Genomic DNA, 27,749 nt, shown 5'->3' on the forward strand with positions numbered 1-27,749 from the left:
CAGATGCAGGATTTGATCCCAGGGCCCCAGGATCACCACCTGAGCCAAAGGCAGATACTCAACCGGTGAGCCACCGCCACCCAGGTCACCCGGCTGTTGTTGTTGCTGTTTTTTGCAGTTAATACAGTCTCGTGAAACAATTATTGCAAGAGGATAGTATTAGGTTGTACGTGACAGTTCAGTAAAGGGCCAAGACGAGTTAGTGGTGGCAGATTCCTGAACAGGAAGTAAGGGCCACAAGGACGCTTTGGGGTGTGTATCTGATGTTTGGTGGCTGTTGGTACGTCGGCCCTCTCTTCTGTCACATGCTGTCGTGGGCCTCTTGGAGGACATAAGTGTGCACAGTAGCCGGACACAAATGAATAAAGCATCCGTCTTCCACTTGATCACCATTTTACAGTTCTTCTGTTCATTCATTCAGTGCACATGGGGGATAATAAATAGGTTTAAAATACAAGGCATTGGGAGAGTTTTGAAATCACTCTCTATTTTTGCAATAGTTTTCTTAGAAGTAACTGTACTCAACACGAGCACCAAGATATTTTAAATGTGCTCCACTTACTGTAGTTTGTCCACAAGACTGGCTCAATTTTGAATAGACTTTTGGTGGAAAATGAGAGGCCTGGTGTGTGCCACTCTATCCTAACGCCATGATATTTTTGCTTCCTGTTAAAAAGAACTTTATTAGAAGTTGTTTAAGTTTAGATGAAATCCCACATTTGGTACCATAATCACCATATGTAGCAAAAGGTGCAAAAATGTGAGGGAAACATATGCATGTGGAGACCGTAAAACCATAAAAGGGACGGTGTACCTTCACGACGTGAGAGGCAGCTGAAATCCCCCACAGGTGTCCACCACATGAGCAGGTGATGACATTTGGAAGACTGCAGAGTCACTGTTTTTTTTATAGATCCCTTGCAAAGTGAATATATTATCATACCAGATTATGTAAAAATGTTGATGCCTTGCATTTGCATTTCCTAAATCGGGGAAGAGTGTTGCTGAGAGAAAGGAAGGAAGGCGGCACAGCTGAGGTGCCCACAGGACGGAGAAGCCCCGAGGAGTGCATTTCCTTGCATAGCCCACTGTCCATGCAAGGCGGCACTTTGTGCTCCTCGACAATCTCTGAAGATGTCACACGTGACCAGTAAACTCCTAAACTCCTACAGTTTGCAACTGTACTGTATTGGGTACGACCCAAACACAAACACAGGCTAATGTCCATATAATCCAGCAGAATCTTGACCTTTCTGGGAGCCACCCCATTTTGACATATGTTCAATTTCAGAAAAAGGAACAGGTTTATAATACTATGAGCCATTTGCAAATTACAGCTCCAAAATGCTCTGTTACAAGATTTTAACACTGACTGTATACTCCTTAAGAGTACCCGAGATCAGCTAACCAGGATCATTTTCTGTCGTACTCTTTTTTAAAAAAAGACCTCTAAGGTGGTTTCAGTAGATTTATTCCAGGAGGAGAGAAAGCTGACATTGCCAGGAGTGCTGATGTTGGGGACGGTTTTCTTCGGCGACTTAACCATCCAGAAATGATTGAAGAACTAATACTTTATTACATGAAGTGGTGTAGGAAAGACAAGTTTCCCTGGGAGGACCATGACTTCTGTCCCTCTCCAGGCCATCATTAGAGCTGTGAAGGAAGGCTGGACGGAGGAGGGTCCCTAAGATCCATGGCCTGATGAGAAATCTTTCAATTTCTATTGATCCTCACCACTGGTGAAGAGAGGCATGTCCCAATGATAGGAAACGAGGTAGGGAGACTGAGCCACCTATGGACAGGCCATGGGACCACCAATGGGGGCTTTGGTGGGCCAGGGGAGCCGAAGCAGTGATCCTACTGGAGAGGGGTGTGGAGGGACAGGAGCTAGGGGGCCACGAGGAAGGGCTCCGTACCTCTCCGTGGGTGGACCCAGGGCTGCAGGGCTGATGTGTTGGAGGTGGCCCAGACCGGGTGCAGCCAGGCCAGGAAGGTGCACAGCTGGTTAGTGTGGTGTCAGGAAGTGCCCAAAGCTGCAGCAGGGCCGGGATGCTGAGCACAGCTGTGCAGATTTCCCAGTCCCCAGGGTCCCTCGGGAATCCTTCTGAGAGGAAGAGATGGTGTCGCAGCCCACACCTGACCCCACCCGGGGCCTCCTTCCTCCCCCCCCGCCCCACGGTGTCCGCTCAGTGTGTGTGCCCATGCGGGACAGGGACAAGGACAGGGACACCAATGCTGGTGATGCTCAGGCCAGGTGGCATTTGATGAGGCCCGAGAAAGAAGGGCACTGGTTTGAACCAACTGCTGGTTGCCCCTGGCGGAAAAGAGCGGTGTCCAGATTTTTAATTAGAAGAGCTAAAATGTGAATTTTCTTTGACCAAACCGTATTTTATCTTGCAGTTGTTTTTTTTTTTTTCTAATGTTTCCACTGGGTGGTGCTGCGGGAATTCCTACCTTGTGCCTTGGATCTACCCTTCCCAGAAAGACGCCTCTCAAGCATAATAGGAGGAAGTCCTGATTTAGAAAGATTTTACAGTTTCAACACAATAGAAGGGTTTTGGAGGATGCTCTGGCAGGAAATGTTTTAGTTTCTGGATGTGGAAAATCCACCATCATTTTGTATCATGTAGAAATTTTCTTACTATGCTGGGTATAGACTTTTTGGCCCTCGCCAGCTTATTATTCAGCCCAGAAAAGCTTTCAAGTTTATCTGAAAGATGATGGTTTCGTTCTAGTGGAAGCAGTACATAAGATTTCCTTTATTTTTGATTTTTGTGAAACTATCATAACAAAGTGAGCAAACAAACATTTCCTGATGGTAAGATGACCAGAGATTTAAAAAATATCTCCATTAAGGTTTTATTCGAAGCTGAAGGCATTGTTCCATTCCTGTTTTAAGAGACCGTTTGTACAGTGCATCGACCAAAAGGAAGGACGACTTGGATTTTTTTAAATTTCAAAATAATCATACAGAGTCTTTCACTTTGATAGCACTCGTGTATGGAGGGGGATGTACGTTTTATAGGTAAAGAAGTTGGAATGGAGAGAAGTTGACATCCCTGCCTGAGATCGTGCAGCCTCCACAGCTGCGATGGAATTTATGTTCCCATTTCCAACTTATGCGGGGGATCGAGTTTTTAAAATATGAACAGTACAAACGTTTAGATAAAAGATTTTCCGTGTAAAGGCCTATGAAGTAGAAGAATTGAGGATAGTATGGGAGGAAAAATACCCACTGGGAATCAGGGAGCTCATGAAGTGGGAGCTCCCACGTGAGGACGGTTGGCAAGATTTTAAGTGAGTTGTACTGAACTCAAGACAGCGCTGGGTTTTGGTGCTCTTGTCAGGGTCCTCCACAAAATCCCAAATGTGGTTTTCTTGGAACCTGAAACAGGACTTCCCCAAAGGTGCTTGTTTTTAAAGGAATAAGTTTGAGCTCCATCGGTGCCCCACAATCTACTGTTGTGCAGTTTTACAGGGGTTCCCGGCCTATCCCTGCTCTCAGGTCAGCTGTTCCTGTGAAACTGTGGGGAGGCGTGTGTGCGGGTTTTGCACCCTGCGTCTGGTGCCAGGCGAGAGCCCTCACATTTCTCTTCTTGACTTTCATCCTCTCGTTCTGCGGTGACAGAAGGGACAGCTCCTCCTGTCTTGCCTTTCATAATCAAGGGCCAGTCTCGGTTCTTTAGCGTTGAATGAACCTGGAGCTTGTCTAAACCAACATACAGATGTTTTTAAAAGGGAAATTGGTTTAAAAAAGAAATGATGGTGGCATGGGTTCAAAGTGTCTGTCTTAAAACAGAGCCAATTGGAATAACTGGAGTCACAGATGAGGCAAAGTCAGCAATGGGCAGGGAAATTTCCTGATTCGATTCGTAGTGAGAATGTGGCCTCTGCACCAAGTAGGAGGCCTCTCTCTCAGCAGCAGCGAGGTGGGCATACAAGACATGAACCTCGGCTGGAGGAACTATGTGTGGTGATTAAGGACCTGGCCTTTGGAGCCAGATGGCCTTGGATAGGAGTCTCTGTGTGTCCCTGTTACTCCTGTGGCCATGAGCATCTTATTTCACCTTTTGAAGTCATGACTTCCCCGTGGAGTATTAAATTTAGATGTATGCAGAGCACTGAGCACAATGCCAGGTACATAATAAATGCTCATCAACTGTTCGCATTAAAAAAGAAAAGCTGCTGTTTAAAGAAGTAACAGATTTTGGGGGGGTGATATTAGCCCTTTTCTTGAGAATTCCATGGAATCTCAGTACTGCTGGTCAGGGAGGCTATACCTCACAATTCCTTTACAATAGGGCCCTGGGGATGTGTGTGTGCACGTGCACACGTGTGTCTATTCTATGTATGTTATATGCTTAAGTTGACTCTATGAGATTGTATTTGGCTGATTTTGACCCATAAAAACAATTTCATATAGTTCAACCTAATGGTGATAACTGTTAAGAGATATAATTTGAGGGATGCCTGGATGGCTAGGGGTTGAGCGTCTGCCCTCGGCTCGGGGCTTGACCCCGGGGTCCCAGGATCGAGTCCTACATCGGGCTCCCCGCGGGGAGCCTGCTTCTCCCTCTGCCTGTGTCTCGGCCTCTCTCTGTGTGTCTCTCATGAATAAATTTTTTAAAAAAGTAAGACATATAATTTGAAACAGTGTCATAATGAAAGAGGTTATAATGAGGTATGAGTGTAGCTTCTTTTCATACATAATTTGTCAAAAGCTCACAAGGTAAACTTCATCAGGGAGCCTTGGGCCCCTGGTAATCCAGTTGATCTAACTTGTGTGTACAGTACCATTAAATAGTCTTGATTTTCATCAGGGATTTACTGGTGGCTTTCTCCCATCTAATGAATCATGCCTCTAGTTCCATATGCTTTTGATCCAAATGGCTACTGTCGAAGGAGAATTTGCTTAGTGTTTTTTCCCTGTTGAAGTCATAGGGTTAATTACTCTGGGGAGGAAACAAAAGCCTCCATGAGTTTTCTTGGGCCGTAAGAATAGCAGTGTTCTTCCAGAACACAGAGCTTGGCTGTCGCGGTGAGGGTTAAAACAGAGCTGACACACAAAGCAAAATGAAACCAGAGCTGCAATCACAAAGTGGGACAGATGTAGGAGGCCAGGTTTCCTGTGGCCCATTTTCCACCTTCCTGCCTGCAACCTGCAGAAGAGGAAGCTGACTGTTAGCAAGTATGAGAGCTGGAGGGGGACGTGCTTCGGGCCAGAATCAAGACATGCGCACAAAACAGGGGCACCAGAAACAATTGCAAAGAAAGTGAATGGTGGGGGTTTAGTACAGAAATGTCTGGGAGGGAGCCACCCCTCTGTTTAAAGAAAAGGCAATGTCAGGAGAGCCTGTGCTTCCCCAGGGAGACCCGGGGACCGTCTCAGGTTGTAGGAGCTTCTGATTTTGATAGCCCTGCTCATCTTTGAAGACGTGGTCTGCTTTTTAAATACAATTGGTTACCTGAAAAGATGTTCCCTGCAGTGCCCAGGATTTCTAAATCTGTTTTCCTGGACATGTTGATATATGAGGGAGGTGGATGTGGTTAACCGAGTGGCTATAATGAACTACAGCCTCTTCTGGGGAAGGCTGGGTGACCAGTTGATTGCTTTGATCTAGCAGGTTTGTGTTCCCTTAACTGCCCAATAAAATCGTGTGTGATGTTTTTCAAAGAAGAGATGAAATGGAGATGTGTATGTTTGAGACCACGGAGCACATCCTCTGTTTGTGTAGCTACCTGACAAGCCATGTGGGGCGAGGCAGGGCTCACGCAGGTCAGAAGACACTGGACAAGTGGACAAGTCCATCTTTCTCCTGAGATAAAAAGAACAATAAGGTCATTCTATGTTTGGGGCTCACCAGCACATTATAGAAGAGTCTTACCCACCTTAAGGGTAAAGAAGTTGAGATTTGAAGAAATTGAGAGTCACTACACACCTTTTGGGAGAGCGCCTGTTGCCTGCCTGCCAGGTGCCTTGTTGGAATTGCTGGGTGACCCCGTGTGATGATGCTAACACTAAGCAGCTGCACTGGTGGGAGCCTTGTCAAGGCTCCGTAGAAGGCGTGGATGAAGGCAACAGCAAGCCTTGCTGAAGGCTCATAATGGCCAGGGCGCTGTGCTGAGCTTTTCCCAGACACCTTCCCACTCAAATGGACTTGCCTGTTTGAGGTACAGAGAAATAAGTGTGTGCTCCTGGGCCAAACAATTGTTTATTAACCCTCTGAATTGATTGGTTACGGTTTCCTCGTCAGGTCCCAAGAGAGCAAACTGTACCAGGACCAGGACCAGTAGGAAATTTGGGGACGTTGCCAATTTAGGGGGCACAGAGGTGCCCGGAGGGAGGCAGCCTAGAGGGATAATAGGCCCCTTTCCATTTCAATGCAGGTCTGTCTGAAAATGTGGGGTGTGATGGGGCAGGGCCGTATAATGGTGGGGTGGGGTGGGGTGGGAAAGGGCTTATAGGTGTGGGATGAAGCAGAGTGGCTCAAACATGCTATCCCAGACAGAGGGAATGTAGCCATCCATTTACTTTTCCAAAGCAGATTCACCCGTGGAAAAGTCACCGATGAACCAATCGAGTTGCCTCTAGTTTACCGGGAGACAACAAGGTTTCATAGGTCTCTTTTACGGTGCCCCCCGACCCCCAATGTCTTTGCTCAGATGGAAGAGTTATGTGTAAAGCTGTACTTGCAGAAGAACATCGCCCACTTATTATAAAGAGTAACTAAGTAGACTGAGCAATGGCTGCTTTCCCGCTGCCTGTTCACCCTGCCCTTTAAACATGGACAATCTGTAGATACTCGCAGAGTGAATGCGAATACAAACCATCGTTAATAAGTAAAAAGCGCTTTGAGGGACTTGGCCTCACAGATTGGCTTTTTATTTTTTTTCTTACATGTGGCAGTTGATGATAACTAAAATGTCTTTTGGAAATAAATTTAGGGACGCCTGGGTGGTTCAGTGGGTCCCTCATCAGGCTCCCCGCAGGGGGTCTGCTTCTCCCTCTGCCTCTGTCTGTGTGTCTCTCATGAATAAATAAATAAGATCTTTAAAACTTTTTTTTAAGTAAACTTAATCTTTATTCCACCTCTTAAAAATAGTAAGACTTCAAGGTTCTCCTTGTTCACTTAATGCCTTAAAGGTATGCTGTGCAGAGTTACTGCTGGTCTCAAAGAACCCAAATTGTTGTTTTCCAATTCCTAGACTCAAGTAGTCAGGTTTGGTTTTCTATAATGAAGTGGCTTCTGCCCTTTGTCTCGGGCACTGGTAACATAATGGGGTATAGACGCCTAGTGGGTGCTGCTCTATCAGGAGCAGGGGAGAAGGAGAGAACTCCGGTGGTCACCAGGGTGTTAACAGCCATCCCCTTGTCTCTAGCGTCCAGGTGCTAGCAGGAGAGACCCCCCCCCTCCGCGAGCACCTGCTTTGCCTCTCACCTGGGCCCTTTTCTCCTTTCCAGGGGGGGCCCCTAATGTCTGGCTAAAACGGGTTTTTGAAGTTGGCCACTTTCTTTGGTTCCCACCATCGCTAAGCTTTAGAAAAAAAATCAAATAATTCCGTCCCCTGCGAGTCCCGCCCCGGCCAGGACCCCGCGGAGTCAAGGGTCCGGCTGCCAGCCCCAGAACCACAGCGGCCCTCCCCGCTCCCGCCTTCTCCGAGGGGCAGCGAGCCGCCCGCTGCGGCCCGTGTGCGCGGCCGCGGCTCGAGGTCTGGCGCCACCGCGTGGCGGACGGGAGGGTTGCCGGCTCCCCAGGAGAGGCGCCCAGGCCCTGCGGGAGCGCGGGAAGGCCCGGCCCCGGGCGCGTCTGGGTTTTGTGGGGCTTGCGGCCTGAGCAGTTTGGAGAGACCCTCTGTGTGCCACCCCCTCCAAATCAGAAATCCCAGATCACCAGGACCCCAGGCGGCCGAGAGATGGCCCTGGAGCACCCGCTTAACGCTGTTGATGGGCTGCGCGTTGGCCTTGGGGCGCGGGATCCAGGTGTCCGGGGCGCCGGCAGGTGGGGGTAGAGCTAGGTCCTCTGTCAGCCCGGCTGGAGGCCTGGTGGAGCTTAAGGGAGCGCATGACCCCTGCTCCTGGGTGACCTCTGATATTCACGCTCAAGTCCCGGAGGGGGTCTTTGGGGCGGCTGCAGGTGCATTTCCTTCCCTCCCCAGGCCCCCAGGCCCCCAACCAGATTCTTGCTTTGGCTTTTGGGGTAGCTCCCTTGCCTACTGTGGGGACATCTGCCTGTCTCCTCTGGCCCCTTTGAAATCTTACCCACCCTTTAGTTAGGAGGCCAAGTGCTCACGCTCACCCCTCTAGAAAGCCTCCTCCAAGGAGCCTGATCCTAATTCTGGTGCATGCCCCAGGCGGTATCACAGAGCAGTTTCAGCGCAGGCTGTGGCATGTGCTAACCTCAGTTTTATTTATTTATTCATTCATTCATTCATTCACGGGACCAATGTTCATTTGCTGTCTGGGGTGACTTGTCACTCAGCTAAGCTGGGGGTACGTCAGCAAGCAAAACAGAGGTTGGCACTCACTGAGCCAGCCTTTGGGACCAGTACCTCTCAAGCCATCAGTGGAAAAGGACTGATTTTTAAGATTTCCGAGACACCGTGGACTGATAATTTGGGAAGTACAAGAAAAACAATGAACAAAGACACCGAAATATCAGCCCAATTTTTAATTATAGATTCTTACGTGCGTGAAATGACATTTCAGTAAATACAATTAGAGTAAGTGTAATGAGAAAAATAATTTTAAAAAATGGTATAGTCAGCGAAAGTGCACACAGAGGCCATTGATATAGAAGATCATTATTAATACTGGTAACTTTTTGCCATGTAGTAATTTTAACCAAATAAAACGGTTGTAAGTGAACTGGAGATCCCCTGTGTTAAATGCCTAGAAGCACACTTTAAACAAACACTGTATTTATCAACACTTCACTTTTAATGGAGAAAGAGTTTGTTTCTCACTGACTAATGAATTTAATCTCGGTTGGATGTATCCAATGGATGTATCCATTATTGTATAATGCTGCTTGCAGGAGATGATGTATATAAACTATTTCTGTGTTTTGTTTCAATTACTCTGAAGAGAAGCCAGTCTCACAGAAGTGTGTTGATGGCACTAGGAAAGAGATTTTTGAAACCCATTTCCACAAACTCGTATTAATTTTTTTCACTTTCACCTAAAAACAATTATTGCTGCATCTGAATATCCGTCTTCACTCCTTGGTTAGTTGCCAGTTCCCACAATTGTTCCTAAAAAGTCATAGTTAAAACTTTTAATGAGATCAGTGAATTCTAGGTTTTTGTAGACTTTTGGGTTACGGTGGAAAAACCTTGAATATCACCCATTTTCGCATGGCCCTACTTCATGATTCTAACCAGTGAACAGCTTGTGCCAATAAGATGAGCCCACGCTGATCACATATGTGGATATAGTGATCATGGCAAGTTGCAGTGGAAGTCTCTATACACTTATTCTCAATTTCTGTACTCCTCTTATCGCGGGGTGGTGACCAACAGTTAGCACTGGTGTGTTGACCACACACTGAGTACACTGTTTGGGGCTGGGGGTGGGGTTGGGGCTGCTCTTCCTTCCAGAACTGGTCCTCAATTTTCTCATCTACAAAGTGGAGGCGATAAATGTATTGAACTCATAGAGATGTTGGAATTAAATGAGACAATACAGGGAAAGTGCCTTGATGTATGGTGAGGGCTTAATAAAGGTACCCACTGTGTGCAGAGAAGACAAAGTAAGACTGTTCTTAGAATTAGAAAAGACAGATGAATGAGTGAGTGACTAATGCTGTGAGGCAGGCCATGATAAATGCTGAAGAGATTCCTGGCATGACCGTGTTCACACCCATGTGTGCGTGTGTGTTGCTTTCATGGGGGAGGAGCTGGGTGGCCTTTTGGTCTTCTCGGCCCTGCCCATCATGCTTATGGTTTGAGCTACTAGATTTGGCATAAGGATGATTATTACTGCATCTTACTGCTCTTGCCTGCTTGTGAGTGTTGGTCCTTCCCAACCCTGGGGAGGGAGCATCTTTCACTTCTTTGTGCAAGGTATTCATTAGACCCCCCCCCCTCCCCATTGGCCAGAGGAAGTATGCCCCAGGTGAGCTAGTGTGCTGGAGATTGGTGCCTAGTGCCTTGGACTTGAGGGGGGAGGTTGAGATGCTGAAGTCATGCCCCGTGGCCAGGTGGCTGTCAAGTAGGTGAAGGAGGGCACCGGGGTAATGAGGGGGCTCACTGTGTCCAGCCTGTAGCATCCTCCTCTGTATGGCTCCATCCAGACTCAAGAGTCAATCTAGGGTGGTATCTGCCTTCTTTAAAAACAGGCAAGTTGAAGACACAGAATGAGGGTGGAAAGTAATGTGCCTCGGTGTCCCTCCCCATCCGGCCCAGAAGACAGGCCCTCTCCCCGTGGGCCACCCCCGCCGCCCACCTCAACTCTGCATCCGTTGCCCTGACCTGCCTGGGGGAGGGTACCTGTGTGGGCTCTGTCACGTGCGGTCGTGAGCATGTTGTCACAGATGTCCCTTGGGTCGTCGCTTTAGAACACTTCTCTTTTTCTGACCCAATGGCTTTCATCTACGTGGCTCCCTGCCCTACCCCCTCAGGAGCACGAGACAGTGGGGCGGAATTGGCCCCAAGGGAGGTGTGGGCACCCGTGGGCTCAACAGCAGCTTGCAGGCCTCAGGCTAAGCATTTTGAACCAGTGTTTCTTAAGTTAGAATCAGTAAATATATGCCCAGGGATCTGAGTTCTCTCGGAATTACAAAAAAAAAAAAAGTGCCCTTTCATTTATGATGATAGTCTAAAAAAACAAATATAAGCATTATTTCAAATCACTTTATGAACAGTCACCAAACAGCTGAAAATTCTCCCCGGATTCCACTGACTTCACTGGGGTCATTGCCTAATGAACAAAAAACCAAGGTGTTACAATATCTAAATGAGGCCTTTGAGGGACACCTGGTGGCTCAGTGGTTGAGCATCTATCTGCCTTGGGCTCAGGGTATGAGCCCAGAGTCCCAGGATCTAGTCCTGCATGGGGCTCCCTGAAGGGAGCCTGCTTCTCCTTCTGTGTCTCTGCCTCACTCTCGGTGTCTCTCATGAATAAATAAATAAAATATTTAAAAAATAAAAAACATAAAAAAATAAATGATGCCTTTGAGCGAGGTGAAAGCCAGATGACCTCACAGCATGCTCTACAAAGAAGTTTCCTTGTTGCTTAAAAAATAATGGTAAAGGTTCAAATACCACTGTGTAGCAGCTGTAGTTCCAGTGCATTATCAGTAATGCGAACAATCCTTACAACAGCCTTGTAAGAGAGGTCCTTTATCGTCACCATCCCCATTTGACTTTTGAGGAGTATGGGGTACAGAAAGGCTAACGAACTTACCCAAAATCCCACAGCCAGAGGACCAGCCCTTGCCTTGGGACCCAGAGAGGCTGGCCCTGGCCTGCCCTTACTGCCTGTAACCTTCCAGAACAGAAGGGCTCCTCTCTCACTGCTGCGAGTTGTAGAGAATGATGAGCTGGGCACAGCCCCTGGACTTTCTGATTTTAGGCAAGCTGCTCTACAATTCTGTGAATTATGGGTACACAAGGCAGCCCTTGTCTGTAGACATGCAAATCCCGGGGCGGGGCTCCCATGGCTGCCCTGGGCCCGCAGGTGGGCTCCATGCGGAATTTCCCATCTGTAAATGCTTCTGTCATTTGGATATATTGAAATTTGTGTAGAAGGCCTGCCTCGTTCCCTCCTTGCTTAGTGGGTTAAATAAAATCTTTACCGCGTCTTCGTTTTGAGGTTTGTGTGAGAGCAATGACTTTGCCTGTTTTGGAAATGGGGTTTTATTATTTTTTTTTAAGTTTTAAAGATTTTATTTATTTATTCATGAGAATACACAGAGAGGAGAGAGAGGCAGAGACCCAGGCAGAGGGAGAAGCAGGCTCCATGCAGGGAGCCCGACGTGGGACTCGATCCCGGATCTCCAGGATCACGCCCTGGGCTGAAGTCGGCGCTAAACTGCTGGGCCACCGGGGCTGCCCAAGGAAATGGGGTTTTAACAGGGAATCTTTGACCCCTTGATGATCCTGTGCTCATGCACCCCCTCCCCAGGCTCCCCCTGCTGCCAGGCTCCCTAGGTTTCTCCCTAGTGCTGTGCTCCTGACAGTCCTGTGGTGGGGGCCTCTGGCCTGTCTTCTGCCCCCAGAACATGAGCTCCTTGAGGACAGAGGCCATGTCTCTTCACTGGTGTCTCCCAAATACCCCCATGGTGTCTTGGCATAAAGTGGACACTCAAAAAAAAAAAAAGTTGAAACAAGTGGGGAGAGAATGGAATCTTTATAGGGCCTAGTGCTGTAAACACATCTTACTCAAAAGGGCTTACATGGCTCAGTCATTGCCACCCCCTCGCCGTGGATGCGGACATCGTCCAACAAGATGTGTCATGTGTAAAATCATCAATTTGAATGGGGCACGAGAGGAATCTAACTCACAAACTTCATTTTTTCATTATATAAGAATCTCAAACCTTGAGGAGTTTATATCCAGTTGTATTTATGTTGAAGGGAGAACACTGTAAAAATTTTAATGAAAATGGTTTGTCGACACGGGGCACCTATTTTTTTTCCCCTCACTCCTTTAAAAGGAAGCATGGGTGTTATTCAAATTGGACAAACTGTTTTAAATATCGAATGAAACTCTGTGGTGAGATCTGGGCTGTAAATGACAAAGGAGGAGGGGAGCTGGGACAACCAGCAGGTGGCCTTGTTCTCTGGAGTGGCCTGGAGGTGGGTCTGGCCAGGGTTTGACTGTCCTCGTTGGCTTGCTCCAGGAGAGACTGCGCAGGTGGCGGGATGGAGGGTGTTCATGCTGAGGGGCGCCTCTTCTTGTAAGAGCGATGATGCCTTCAGAAGGGGACCGATCCTCCTAAATGTAAAAGTGCAGAGGTTGATTTTTGCATTAAAAAATGGCATTACGAGACCGGATAAAACTGTATACGTTCAAAATAAGGTCTGCGCAGGGGGAAGGGGAAAGAGAAGCATTTTCTATTTAAAAGTTTGATTTGGGGAATCTTTTTAAAAGATTTGTAGCAATTTCTTTCACGTGTTCTTTGTGTTTTAAGCAGGGAATTGTGGGGAAGTGGCCTCAGGAGGTTAGGCTGATGAAATATTTTTAACTCAAAGCAAGTCTCCATTTGCATAAAAACATGTCAAACGTAAATCTCGGGTATCAAAACTTTCTTGAACTTTTTGCTTAATATGAGCCACGGCGTGGTGTCTGAATTACCCATGTTCCTTATAATGGTAGCCAGATGAGTTGGACTTCATCGCACCTGCATTTTAACACCTAACATTTCATTAAAGATTCTAGGTGTCAAAGAATTAAGAAAAGAATTCATTTTAAGGCTTTTTCCTGGTGATAGACATAGTCATTTGGAGGAATTGGCGAATGTGTTTGGTATTGGTCATCGTTGGAAGGGCACGCTTCCCAGTCGTGATGTTAGAATGTTTTCCAGTGACCCAGAGGGGGAAGATTTGCAGCAGGCAGAGAGGTGATAGAATGTGAAGCATAATTGTATGTGGAGACAACTGTGTAAATGATGATTAACTGCATTTAATAGTAATTAAAATAAATTAAGATTGGAACTAAAAGAAGCACAGTGAGTGCCCTTGAATGGAGAGAACCAGAGCTGTGACGTCAGCTGGTGGCCTCCGTTGCCCACATGTACTCATGCATTTTAATCACCTGGAGGGCTGTGGCCTGAGGGTTGGGGGGGGTCTGCAGCCCCGTTGGCCCCCGCTGCATCCCAGAATTAGCTCTGCCCAGTGCAGAAGGGGGTGACGCGTTTGTGTGACTGTAAACTCCCAGGGCGAGGTCTCTGGGACTCGCCTCTGGGGGGCGTGTAGCTGGGATTTGTGTGCTCTACAACCGTGGGAACGGGAAGACCAGTGAGGGTGAAGGAGTGGCCAGCAGAGCTGGGGAATGGGAGAGTGAGGACCCAGCACAGGGTTTGCTGTGCTTTAGGCAGGGGGGCTTGATCCCGTGGTCCCCTCCCCCAGAGTGGTGACAGTCACACTTCTTAAGGAATTCTCTGGTCCCCAGTGGTAGCATGACTGTGACACTTCGATGTGAGAGTCGTGAGGGGGAAGGAGGGGAACGTTCCAGGGTCCACCCAGCTGGGGGCTAGGGGTAGCTCTGTGATTCCCAGTTCACAGCTCTGTGCCTTCCTTTGGCTGAGTTTCTCTATCCCAGAAATCTGGGGGGCTCCTGAGGCAGGTCCCCACCACCACCATTGGTGCCTCTGCCCTTTTGCATCTCCCTTGTCTTTCCTTCTCTCCTTCCTTCCTGCCACCTTTCTCTTAGCCCATGGCCATAGCACCCAGGTTGTCCCTTGGCCTGCTGGTGGCCCTCGAAGTAAAGATCTGGTCGGCCACTCACCCAACACTCCCCACACGCTGCATCGTGCAACATGTGTTTTCATGCCTGGATGTGCCTCATGATTGTGAATGTAAGCCCTACGGTGTAAAGATATTGGCACCCCCCAAAAGAAATAAATTTTTAAAGCAAATACATTGGACGTTGTCCTAGTCAACTTTTGCTGCAAGGGTGCCACTTCACAAACTGCCCACGAGTCGTTGGCATACCAGACACATGTTTCTTGCGGTGGGCTTCAGGGACGCTGCCTGCCTTACACTGTGGGCTCCAGGCTTTGGGTTGAGTTCACATTGGCTCCACATGTCTCATTTTGGGGCAGCAGCCTCCCAGCGGTGACAGGGGCACAAGAGGAAAAGTGCAAGCATGTGGAGCCTCTTAGACCTTGGCTCAGAATCAGCACCGTTATCGCTTCTTCCGAACTTTGCATTGGCTGAATGAATCAGGTGGTCAAGCCCAGATTTCCGTGGGGTGGGAAGAAAGCACTGCACCCCCTCTGTGCACTGCTGCCTGGACACGTGAACGGGAGAAGGGGTAGAAGACTGAGGGCATCTCATCCTCTAAAGTCATGGCCAGAGAACATGGTTCCAAGTCTTAGGGTTGGAGCGCCATGAACTGGAATCCCAGGAAGCACGAGAGGGTCCAGGGAGGCCTGGTTGGTAGAAGCAGGAAGTGTGAAGCACATTCAAATACACAAATAGGTTTCTGTCATCCCGTATGGAACATGACGGTTTGAGTTGGTTCATGTGCAGGTGGCTGACCGCTTTGTCCGGCAGTCCCTTCCCTCCAGGCCTCCAAACCCACTGGCAGCTTTCTGTCCTTTGTGGGGGTTTTTTGTATTTGTTTTTTTTTTAAGATTTTATTTACTCATGAGAGACAGAGAGAGGCAGACACACAGGTAGAGGGAGAAGCAGGCTCCACGCAGCGAGAGCGATGCGGGACTTGGTCCCAGGACCCGGGGGTCACGCCCTGAGCCAGAGGCAGACGCTCAACCACTGAGCCACCCAGGCGCCCCAGCCTTCCGTCCTCCGGAGCAGGTTCCCCTGAGCATCTGCTTAAAGTTTCAAAGATGTGTTCAAGCTGACTGTCTGAAGCATTGGCCAAAAAAACACCAAAAAATTTGAGACAACTGTTAGCAATTGTTAGTGCCAATGACGAGAAGCAAGTCTGTGGCTCATCCACAAATAATCAGAAGGGTGGTTCGTATTAAGAAGCGGGCCTGCGAGCCGGGCCTGTCCCCGCGGGCGCCAAGGCTCAGGGGAGGCAGGGCCCTTTGCATCTACCAGTGAAATGACGGACTGTCTTACAGCCCCGAGGGCCGTCGTGGCGAAGATCGAAAGAGCTATAAATAAACTGCCTTATGGGTTTTTGGAGAACATTCCTAATCTGCTTTCCTTTAATAAATAGCCCATGGTTGCTTAGAGAAATAATAAAAATGTGTGCTTTTGGCTAAACACGTGAAGAGGAGTAAGTACGTGGATGCTTGTCGGACGGCTGGGTGCGTTCACATCCTCTCCCGTGTGGGAGGAAAACAACCTGTCAGTCCCAGAGCTGCCCCTTGTAAGAAGAGTGCCTGAGAGGTGGTGAGGCATTGACACAAATATTGGTACAAAGGGGTCGTCCAAGTAAGTTACTCTGGCTCCCAGGTGTCCGGGAGTCCTGCACCTAGCTCTCTGCACCTCGCCTCCAGGGTGTCCTGTTGTTGTCGTTGGGGAGCCTTGGTTCTCTCTGGCTCACCCCCACTCACAGCTTGCCCCTGAAGCTTGATCCAGCCAGAAGAATCCAGTCTTCCACCCTCTGGTCATCCCCGGCCTCCTCAACCCAGCGCTGGGATCTCATGCCCCTCCTGTCCCGAGTAAAGGCCGGGGCACGTCATGTGTCCAACCGTGACGGAGGCCTGAGGTGAAGCTTTTGACACCAACCCTACTCTTTCCTAATGTGATGGATGTTCTTTTTTTTCCCCTTAGTTGACAAGATTTATTTTTATTTTTTAAATTTTATTTCAGTTCCACTATAGTTAACATGCGGTGTTATATTAGTTTTAGGTGTACAGTACAGTGATTTAGCAGTTGCGTGCATCACCCAATGCGGATCATGCTAAGTGCCCTCCTTAGTCCCCTTCGCCTACTAATTTAATGACTGTTGATAAAATAAGTGTGTTAGTAGTAGAAGAATCAGTACCCATTGGGGGCACCTGGGTGACTCAGTGGTTGAGCATCTGCCTGCAGCTCAGGGCGTGATCCTGGGGTCCTGGGATTGAGTCCTGCATCAGGCTCCCCATAGGGAGCCTGCTTCTCCCTCCACCTGTGTCTGTGCCTCTCTGTCTCTCTGTCTCTCTGTCTCTGTCTCTGTCTCTGTCTCTGTCTCTCTCTCTCTCTCTGTGTGTGTCTCTCATGAATAAATAAATAAAATCTTAAGAAAAAAAAAGAATCAGTACCCATTGCTGTGGAAGTCCTCAAATGCCTGAAGATAAGGAACTGCCTGGGGGAGGGGGAGAAATCTCTTAAAGAAGGCTCCGTGAGAACTGGGCGTTTGCCAGGCTCCAGGGCTAGGGAACAGCATTTAGACAGAAGGAAGAGCACTTACGAAGCCCACACCAGAGACAAAGGAAAAGAGAGTATCTCCTAATCGTCTCACAGCAGGGAAAAGTGCTTTTTCCCATATAAGCAGGTGTGGCTGTGGGTTCGATCTGCAGCAGGACAAATGTCCAGGGAAGCGAAGGGGCTTGTCAGGTGGCAGTGGCGGCCCTTCAGTTCACAAACCTTTGTCAGCTGGGCCCCTGTGACCTTTGGGTGCTGTGCTTGGTTTCAAAGTCCTGCGAGGACACAGAGCAACCCGACAGAGACCCTTCCCTGGGCCTCACGTAGTCACGCTGACCAAGGGACCCCTGCTGCCCCGATGCGCCCAGCGTGGGCTCCAGCGTTGACGGCCAAGGAGTTGGTGGGATGCGTGGGCACAGGCACCGGGGTTGGGAGGCGGCTGGTCCTCAAGTGTGTCCTGATGCCGGGGCGGGGTGGGGGGGCACTCCGGGGCTCATGGGCTTCCCTGTATCTCAGCATCGTGGCTGTTGACAAAGATGCCTCCAGAAGGCCCCTGAGTCGGAGGGGCCTGCGGGGTGGAGGCGAAAGCAACTGCTGGGCTCGGAGTGGGGGGTTGCGGGGGTCCCCGCGCCGCCTGTGCTGACGCCCTGGCCTCCTTCCCCCAGGTATGGAGAGTGCAATCACACTGTGGCAGTTCCTGTTGCAGTTGCTGCTGGACCAGAAACACGAGCACCTGATCTGCTGGACCTCCAACGATGGTGAATTCAAGCTCCTCAAGGCAGAAGAAGTGGCCAAACTGTGGGGTCTCCGGAAGAACAAAACGAACATGAACTATGATAAGCTGAGCAGAGCCCTTCGATACTATTATGACAAGGTAAACCCTCGACCCTCCGGGAGCCGGTCTGGGGTGGGGGCGCCACCTGCACATCTCCCCGACCAGAGCAGATAGTCGTGGACCGTGAAGCAACGTAGGAACGTCAGACGGAGGCAATTTATGCAGGTTTTCCTGGTGGAGGGGAAAGCCATGCTGTAGGGATTTTTTTTTCCTGGAAGCCCTTTGGGTCTTCCTGTGGGTCAAATTTTGTTCCCTTCGTGTGTTCCCTTATAACTGCTGCAGACCTTGGCTAACAGCAGAAATTAGTGTTAGGGAAGCTCTAGGGCCTCCCTCATCCTTACTTGCTGGAGCGACAGGACAAACGTTATGATCCAGGAAGTCTGTGCAACCCAACTGGTTCGTAGATCACTCAGAGGTCTCTCCTGGGAATGAGGCGGCTTGGGCAAGTCACTCAACAGCGCAGGGCCTCGCGGGGCGTCCTCATCTCTCCAAGTGGCAGGGGGATCCCAGTAGTACCATGTCGATAGGATGGTGACAAAGGTCGTGACGAAGATGAAATGTGTCCAGTACTTAGAACGATGCTTGCAGCCACCCTGGAGGTTTGTCCCTCTGTGGGAAACTTCCCTAATTAAAAGAAAAGTGGTTTTTCCTTTTTAAGTCACCGAGAGGAGTCCGTGTGCTTTGTTAAGTGGTAACACGGCACAGTTGCCAAGCAAGGACAGTTGGGGTGAGTTTTAATGCCTTTCTGGAAAAGCAGTTAACGTGCCTGCTAGGGCAAAATCCTTGCTGTTTAGAGGTAATCATTTTGGGCCCGTGATTTTGGCCGTCTCCGTGTGGATCTGTTGTTTCTGTGTAGCTAGCCTCTTCGACATAGAGACCTGGAGCGCCAATAGGAGTAAGCTTTTGTTCTGGGTTTGCTGTTCATATTGAAAGGTGAATTAAAAGCTGATTTAAATATTAGTTCCCGATCTATGTTTAGTGCCTGCCTTTGTGCCAACCTCTTTGGAATTCAAGACAGAGGGATTACACATTTCAGGAAGTGGAGACATCATTAATTATAAAGTGTTCCTTTATGTGATCGTAATTACATATGATTATGTCATTGAAATGTTAAAGGTAATTTCCTTTACTGTAGCAATTCATTAGTCCTGGCTTAATGCAGAGTCCTACGAAGAAGCAAAAAGCACTTCTTGCAAATTGCAGTGCGAGAGACTTGCAGATGGTTTATTGTCTTGCATCCTCCCTCCAGGTTCTAAGTTACACAATGGGAATTGGGGGGGCGGTGGGCTCCGAAGGAAAACAGTCCTCTTGCCTGTTGGCAGGTTGCCTAAAAGCCTGGCTTTGAGACTAAAGAAAAAAAAAAGTAAAAAAATAAAAAAATAAAGAAAAAAAAAGTCATCGTTTTTAAATCAAGGCGTCAAAGATAAGGAGCCCGCCTGGGATCTGTGACTCTGTTCGACCTCTTCCTGTGACCTGGGCGCGGGTGCTGAGGATCCTGTGTGTTCAGCGCGAAGGGAGATGGGCTGCAACTGGCTCCCCTTGCTGTGTAGACCGCACCTGCTCGCCCTTGGGCAGACTTCCTACGTTTCTAGCCTGGCAGTGCCCTCAGGCCCTCGGTGGCACTGCCCGTGTCCCGTGAGATGGGCCTGCGGCATGAGGACGGGGGCTTTGAGGAGCCAGCTGCCCGCACCTGCAGCCCCGAGGCCCGCCTGCGTCCCGCTGCAGGACACACAGACTTTCTAGATCTTAGCGTCCGACCTGTCACTCCTGTCACTCCAGCGACTAACGCCGAGGGAGGCCGTCGAGCCTCCCACCACTAGTTTCTGCTCTTAGCCAAGGCCCTGCCTTCTGGGCCGTTCGAGCCCCTTGCTCCCTGAACGCTTGGGTTCCGGGTAGGCGGCCGGGCAGCGCCACGGTGGCACTTGGGACCCGCGAAGCCGCGCTGCACCCCCCCCCGGCCCCACCCCAGGTCCCCGTGGCCAGGTGGCCTCCTCGCCCACTCGGCCCTTTCCTCCCCGCCGGTGTGGAGCTTGGGGTTTGGCCACGTGACCTCTGAGTGGCCAGCGGTGCCCACGGTGCGGGCAGGAGCAGCTCCTGTCCGGCAGGTCATGCGGGCTGGGCCACCAGGGGAAGACGCTTCCTGTCCGTCCTTCCACGTGTCCACAGTACACTCACATGTACACAGTACACGTGTGCATGAACACGCTGTGCATGTGTGTACTCCACGTACACACACCCTACATGTGTGCAGTGTACACACGCCTGTGCACAATGTACATGTATACAGTATACGTGTACATATACACACTAAATGTGTGTGCATAACACAGTATGCATGTGTGTGCACTCAGTATATGTGAGCCTGTATGCAGTGTGCATGCACACACAGTACACCCATGTGTACACAGTATACATGTGAGTGTATGCCATATATATGCGTGTGTGCACGGGACACGTGTGTACACAATATATGTGGGCGTGCCCATGATACTTGTGCACACAGGCATTTGACTCTTCCTTATGAAATACTCTCAGGTGATGAGTAAGTTTGATCATTAGACTCTGGATACAGTTTCAAATTCAAAGGGAGGAAGAGAGAGGGGCAGAGGATGAAGGGGAGTCTAGGAAGGGGAAGAAGGAAAGGCGGGAGGGGAGGAGGGGAGGAAGAAAAATGGCAAAGGCTACAAAAATTATGGTAGATTTTACATTTCATGATAAACATTTTTTTTAACATTGCATTTACTTATTTTTGAGAGAGAGAGAGAGAGAGAGAAAGCATGCAAGCAGAGGGAGAGGGAGAGAGGGAATCCTAAGCAGACTCCCTGCTAAGTGCAGAGCCCAAAGTGGGGCTTGATCCCGCCACTCTGAGATTGTGACCTGAGCTGAAATCCAGAGTCAGGTGCTTCACTGATGGTGCCCTCGTGATGAACACTTCTTTCAACTGTGCCAATGTAACCCTGTGACTGCATGTATACATCGAACCATAAGAAGCTGCCAACATCTGACCATTTTGACCCATAAAAATGACAGCTCATATGGTTTGGTCTCTAACCTGAGAGGCAGATAGAGGAGTCTGTGAATGTGAAGCTCCTGGCCATGTGGACACTCTTTGGTGCACCCCATCCTGCTCCATAGGTGGTCCTCACAGCCCCCTGGCTCTTGGTGTGACCCTCTGCCTTCCAGAGTTCTCCTCAGCCCCCTCCTCCACCCTCCCTCCTGTCCATCTGTCCAATCCCCGTGTCTCCCATCCCCTAAGGACACTGATCCAGAGCCTGCATGTGGCATAGATGTGGTGACTCCCTACCTGGACAGCTCATTCTTCTCTCCCATTGGCTTTTCTGTCCAGTTCTCACCATCATCTCTTCACTCTTGGCTGAAACTGCATGTCCTTGGTGTGTCCTGATAAGGAAGTTTTCCTGCCAGAGTAGACAAGCGTGAGAATATAATTTTTGTTGTTGTTGTAGTATGTTATATTTTTAACTCATTCCAGAATATTAGACATGGACAGAGGGGAAAAAATTGGAAAATGTGTGCAGTACTTTGTAGAAGGCATCAGAACAGAATAGTGTATGGGCTAATTGTATCTGCTTGGGGCTGAGACATTTTAATCATCATTCCTCAAAAAATCTACCCCCCAGCCCCCATCCATCATCATAGCAAGTTGGTTAACAGCATGAACTCTAGGCTACACTTCTGGGTTTTAATCCAGCTCCATGACTATGAGTGCTTTGCCCCATCCTTCTTGGTCTCGGCTTCCTTCCTAAAATGGGTATAACAGTAGAGCCTGCACCATGGGGCAGTGATGGGGGTTAGCTGAGTTCACACATGGTCAGTTCTGAGAACAGTGCTCAAAATACAGTAGGTGCTATGAAGTATTAGCCAGAGGCTTGACTCAGATGATATTTTCCTCATCACCAATTTGAAAAATTCAGACAGCTTTGAAGAAGGAAATTGGGACCTGTGTACCACCTTCCCACACAAGGACACCCAGAAGTGGGGTGAAGTCAGATGCTGGGTTTAACAGCTGCCCTCACATACGAGCTGCTGGGAGTGCTTTGCCATCATGTGTTTCAGTGACAGAGAATGGGTGACTGCAGGTTCTTTACCCAGCTGCCTATCTTAATATATGTAGGCTGTTTGGAAACTCAATGACTAAGGTGCTTTCATATTTAAATGATGCTTCCTTGCTCCTCTGAGGGGCACCCTTCTCTGTGTGCCCCCACCTGGAGCAGGTGTCAGACCTCACTGCACCGCCTGAGCAGCCAGCCAGCCAGGGCTTTGCACTCAGTGCTCTCCGGGCTGGAGTCCGGGGTCCCTTAGCCTCTGAGTGTCCGCACCACCATGGGGAAGGGAAGCATGGTAAAAGCACCTTCCCTCTTCAGGGGGTGGGTGAGGATTACATGTGAGCATGTGTTTGGGGTGCTCAGCATGGTGCCAGGCACCTGTTAAGGACACATGCAGTGCTCGTCCCTTCTATTAGCTGTGTCTGTGCAGCTCCCTGCATTGCGTTGCAGTGGCCTGTTTATGTAGCCCCACAAAACCGTCTTCACAGTGGTCTTCTGGTTCACCCACTTTTGTTGCTCTGGCACCTAGGAGTCACTCCCTTGACGAATGTGAAATGAAAGCCATTGGGTAGCATAATGAGGTGGACACTCCCCAAATACAAATCACTTTTATAATGAAAGGTGACATTAGATGATGCTAAACTTGGAATCAAAATCTCACTGCCTGGTATAGTATTAGTGACTTAGGGCTGTCACAACCACAAAGTGTGTGGCTTAGAGCAACAGAAATGCATCATCTCACAGGAGTGGAGGCCAGAAGTCTGAGCCCGATGTGTCAGCAGGGCCATGCTCCCTCTGAGACTCTGGGTAGATCCTTCCTGGCCTCCTCCGAGCCTCTGGTGGGGGTTGTCCGTCCTTGGTGTCCTTCACCTTCTACCTGCATTGCTCCAGTCTCTGCCTGTATTGTCGCATGATGCTCCTCCTCTGTATCTCTGTGTCAGAATTTCCCTGCTCTGAGGACACATCCAGTTCTACTGGATTAGGGACTACCCTGGTAACCTCCTCTGGACTCAGTTATGTCTGGGGTATGGGGTGGGAGGTTAGGACTTCAACATTCCTGTTTGAGGGACATATTTCGGTTTGTCCTATGTGCCTCTGTTTCAGATGCTGCTAGGCTTTCATTTAGATTTTCAAAACTACAAAGGGAGATCCTTGGAGATGATGGCTTATTGCCACACTTTCTGGAGGAAAACTGCATGACGTGGACAGCAGCTAGACTCCGTAGCAGGTGTGAAGCTAGATTCTATGACAGGTCCATCATGAAGGGCCTGCCACGTGCCAGGCACGGTGCTAGGTCCCTGGGGTGGAAGCAAAGATGAAGAAGTTGAGTTTGGCCTTGGAAGGAGTCGTCAGGGTCTTTGGGCCTTCAGCGGCTCCCCACTCTGGAAGGGCAAGCGACTCTAATAGAGGACCTGGGTGAGAAGAAAAGCCCACCTTGGTAGCTCTGATTCTGGCTTAGCGGTGGCCTTGGTAGGAGACCTCTGGGGTTCCTTCCCCTGCTGTGTTTCTGGGGATTGCCATCACACATGCCTTTAGGGAAGGCTTGGAGGGTCAAGGGTTTGCACTGAAATGCTGGCAAAGACCTGCTTCCCCTGCTGACAGCTTTTGAGGAGGCTGCTGGGCAAACCCAAGTAGGATTCCAAGAAAGGAGTGCTGCTCAGGCCAGGACGCAGCATGTTTCATTCCTTGGGCATAGACTGAAGGTCCCGGGTCAGCTTGGAAACATGCAGATGGAGGGAGGAGCCGCTGTCTGAGCCCAGAAGCACAGAAGGCAGAGCCAGTTCGTGCCTGGACAGTTCAAGATCTTGCTCCCCAGCCAGCTTGTTGCCCCCAAGTCTCACTGTACATCCCAGGACATGGCTTTGTTTGTTGTAGTTCTGATGGTTGGAATTTTGGGAGTACAGTTTGTTTTTATTTTTCTTGGGGTTAAACTGAGTCTTCCAGAAAGTCCCTTCACACCTTGATGCAGTAGTAAGGGTCTCTTTCAGAGATCTGCTTTGTTAACGAGATCGATGACTCTTTTTCACTCCTTAACAACTCAGACAGACCTGGTTCTTAAACCTCTCATCTTGGAGGGAGAGGAGAAAGGGGGGTCAAAGCCCAGAGCGTGCCCGTGAGTGGCCCTGTGCACTGCCTGTATCCAGGGGTCCAAGCGTGAGGGGCATGATGCACTGCTGGGATCTACTTCTTGAGGAGCTTCTGGGAGGTTTTTAGTTAGATACCCAGCTCTCGTAGACATTCTTTCACCTCTGCTTTTTCTCTTCCCTGGTTCAGCCATACATTTGAAGACCTACCCCTTGCCCCTCAGATGGCTCAGTGGCTGGTTGGGGAGACAGACATGCCAGGCAGTGACAACAGAGTGCCAGCCTGGCTGCGATAGCAGCATCCTCCAGGACAGGGCAGGAGGGGAGTAAAGGCAGAGAGCGGGCCCCAGAGGTCAAGACACCTGCCCTGCTCTGCAGCGATGAGACTGGGTTTACCTGGCTGAACCAAGTTGGGAAAAGATACACTGACAAAAGGAACAGCATGTGCCTAAGGCAGGCAGGCAGAGGCGTGAGAGTTTGCCTTTTGGTTTCCCCAGGGGGTAGTTTCCACGGCTCTCCAGGGAATAAGGGGAAACGTGGGGTGGGAAGAGTGGGAAACGGGGCACAGAGCGCGTCAGGGAAAAAGTTGGAACTTTGTGGCCGGGGCTGGAAGCAGGAGGGTGCTGTGGTCAGATTTGCATTTAGAAATAAAACTATGGCCCCCTGCCCTTGGCCCTGACAGGGTCCTGCTCTGGTCCCCACCCGGGCCTTTCAGGCCCTGATCTTTGGGTCTGGGTTAGCACACACCCATGTCTCTGGGCTGGCCCTGTGGCACCTTCAGGTCGGGGTGTGCAGGCCCTCCCTGGGCCTGGGCAGGGGTTGAGGGGGGCCGCTGTGGCCTGCATGCGGGCAGCTCCCCGAGAAAGCTGCAGCCACAGACTCCCAGCTAGCTGCAGGAGACCTGCAAGCTGACGTAATCCCCGTCCTTTTCCGTCCAACAGAGCTTTTGTCCTTGTTGTTGTTGGCGGGGAGCATTCATCCCGGGGGGAGGCTGGAAGCTTTGCCAGCTCCCTTCTCATCAGGAGATTGCGATGGCGATATGATGAAAAATCCTCCGGTCTCCACAGCAACATCCCCGCTTATCCTCACAATGTCCCGAACAGTCTTTGCTTAATTGGAAGAGGTTCAGGGGCGCACCGTCAAGACAGAATCATTGGCAGCGAGTTCCTGGAAGTAGACCGCGTCACCTTCTTAACTTAATTGGATAATTCATTTTAAATGGGGCGTGCAATCACGACAGGAGAGTGTTCGTGTTAATTCGTATCTGAGATGGCCTGCCTGGGCCAAGATGCCTGGCCCCGGCTGAGTTCACCAACTCCCCAAAATAAATTTTACGAAGATAAAGTGATGTATTATTCTCTGTCGGAGTGGAAAAGGAACAAAAGTCCAGCCAGCCTTTGCATCCTGGAAATTTCTAGAAGACTTTTGTTGGTTGTGAAAGTCTACGGGAGACCCATCCATCCTGGGCTCTGTTCAGAAGCCTTTTGTACCTCCACGCTGCCCCCCGGTGCCCAGCCCTGGATCTGAGGGTGAAGGGTCTGGTGTGTTTGTTAGGTGTCTTTTTTTTTCCCCTTTCTGTCATGTCAGCTGCTCATATGGTCTGGAGTACAACAGATGGCAACTGCACCTTTGCTTGGGGGCCGAGGGGAACACCAGGGCCTTCCTGGAAGCTGCCTAGTGACCTGGGGGTAGCTGACTGCCTCGTGAAGGGCTTCCAGGTCTGGTCGCAGGGCCCCGGGACTTAGCAGCTGGTGTTGGTGGGGCCAGGCTGGAGGGGGGCACCGCGTGTCGCTTGGGGGGTGCTGACTATCTTGCACATGCTTCCATTTTGCTAGCTTTGCGGTGTTACTCAGTGTTCCCCCAAATAGGGCAGTTGCTAAGAAACACCCAGAGTCTTGGGAGTACCTTCAGCACTGTGTGGATGGGGCTGCTGGGCTCGGCCCTCAGCTGCCAAAGCTCCGGCGGCCTAGCCAAAGGCACTTACGTCAGGCTGTTGCCCAAGCCCACACTGGTTGCCGGCATGAGTGTTCCTGCTTCTGGGCAGCTTCTAGCTGCGGGAAAATTCAGCGGTTGTGTAGACAAACTGACAAAACCCGACATTCGCATCATGCCGCCCACCACCCACCTACCAGCCCAGCTGCTCCTCTGGGCGGCCTTCTCCTCCCCCACCTCCTGCCTGGGCTCTCACAACCCTTTACCTCCGCTCCTACCCCCCACTTTGTGACAGAAGGAGAGGAAGCTCACTTGTAGGGAGGATTCGTCTTGGGCCAGCGCCGTGCTAGATATTTTTACATTTATTGACTCGTTTTCTGACGTGAAACGCCTGTCGTCGTAGCTGCTGATGGGCCCATAGTAGAGGTCGGATACGGGGGTTCAGGGAGGTTCAGTAGCGGGTCCAGGGCGGAGCCCCCGGGGAGCAGCAAGCTTTCTGACCCTGAGGCCTGTGCTCAGGGTCGTGAAGGGGGGCCGATCACCCAGCTACAGAGCCTTGGGGCCAAACTTGAATCCCCCATTCCTAATATTGCTGATTATCACCCCAAGGGCAGGCAGAGAGAGGAGACCAACCCCGGTGTTCAAAATGACAACGGAAGAGCTGCTGGCGGCCTGCTCCGAGCCCAGCGGGCCTCTGGCAGCCCCAGAAGCGCCCACCCCCTTCCCACAGGCCCGGGTCGGGCACCCCTCTGCACCCCTCTGCACCCCTCCGCCTGCGCCGGCCCAGCCTCCTGCAGCCTCCTGGAGAGACTCCAAAGCCCCTGCTACGGTCTGGGCCCGGCAGCCGGCCGCCCTCCTGGCGTCTCCTGACACCTCGGCCTCCCCTGGGCGCTCCCCCGCTTCCCCGCTTCGCTGCCCCCGTGTGCAAGCGCCGCGGGTCGAGGGCCCGTCCTCCTTACCGTTCCCAGTTCCGCGCACCCCCTGACATGCAGTGGTGCCAAATGAATGAGGGGTGGCCCCGGGTCGGACGAGCATGAACCTGGCCGACGAGCTTCTCTACGTCATGGAAGGAAGTCGGTCCTCTGGGAGCGTCAGTGCTGCGGGGGACCCCAGAAGGACCCCGCATGTCTGGCTTCAGCAAGTGAGGACCGAAGGGGGGGTGGATTTTCAAGAAAACCGGTGGCGGAGGCGGGGTGAGAGGGTGCCGGCGGCCCTGCCCAAGGCTCACCCGCCCCCTGCCCGCAGGGCACGCGCCAAGCAGGCGCGGGGAACAGGTTTGCACCCAGAGGCCTCTCGTAAAAATACCCTCGAGTGTTGAAAGGGAGCCGGCAGGGAGAGCAGAGCCTCAGTCCAGGAGGAGCAGCCAGGGCCCCGAGAGGGTGAAGAATGCTGGGGTCCCTGGTTGGGGGCCACGGGCTCCCGGGCCTGCAGGCCTTGGGGATGGCGCGGTTGCCCCGGTGCGGGGTGGGAGCCCTCCGGGGCACGGGGCGCGGAAGGCAGGGGGGTTCCCACTGCGGCAGCCGTGCCGGGGAATAAAGCGATGGCAACCCCCAAACCACAAAGAAACCTCCCCCGGGAGGCAGCCAATTCTAAGGCCGAGTTGGAGCTCTTTACTGGCAGCACGTTATTCTTAGAAGCTGGAAGTCGGGTGTGGGTGTGTGCGTGTGCAAGAATGCACGGTGCAGACTTCAGCTTCAGACGGAGGATGCCCGGCTTCACCTGCTGGGCGCCGCGGCTGTGGCTGCGCGGGTGGCCAAGCAGCGCCGGCCTCGCTGCCCCCTCCCTGACACAGGAGCCAGTCGCCTCCTGGGGCTGCTGTACCAGCACCACAAGCCGGCGGCTCAGAGCAAC

At 50.8% G+C, this 27,749-nt stretch overlaps 1 protein-coding gene and 1 long non-coding RNA gene across 3 annotated transcripts in view; one reads left to right on the forward strand and one right to left on the reverse strand.

The window, feature by feature from the left end:
- Positions 1–27,749, forward strand: part of ELK3 (ETS transcription factor ELK3) — a 64,243-nt gene that overhangs the window by 10,330 nt on the left and 26,164 nt on the right. The window contains exon 2 of the mRNA XM_026013007.2: positions 17,649–17,857. Coding sequence (XP_025868792.2) covers positions 17,651–17,857 — 207 coding nt within the window. The 5' untranslated portion in view covers positions 17,649–17,650. The remainder of the gene's footprint in view (positions 1–17,648; positions 17,858–27,749) is intronic.
- LOC112930658 (uncharacterized) lies at positions 12,331–27,479 on the reverse strand. 2 transcript variants are annotated; one of them, XR_011994916.1, is made up of 4 exons: positions 26,858–27,479; positions 25,872–26,017; positions 21,123–21,234; positions 12,331–12,937 (listed from the first exon to the last, which is right to left on the reverse strand). It is a non-coding gene; the product is annotated as an uncharacterized lncRNA (long non-coding RNA). The 2 variants fall into 2 exon arrangements; XR_011994915.1 differs by lacking the exon at positions 25,872–26,017 and having other exon boundaries at positions 26,858–27,432.

The sequence above is a fragment of the Vulpes vulpes genome, chromosome 10 (assembly GCF_048418805.1).
Source record: "Vulpes vulpes isolate BD-2025 chromosome 10, VulVul3, whole genome shotgun sequence".
In the NCBI taxonomy this organism is placed as follows: Eukaryota; Metazoa; Chordata; class Mammalia; order Carnivora; family Canidae; genus Vulpes; species Vulpes vulpes.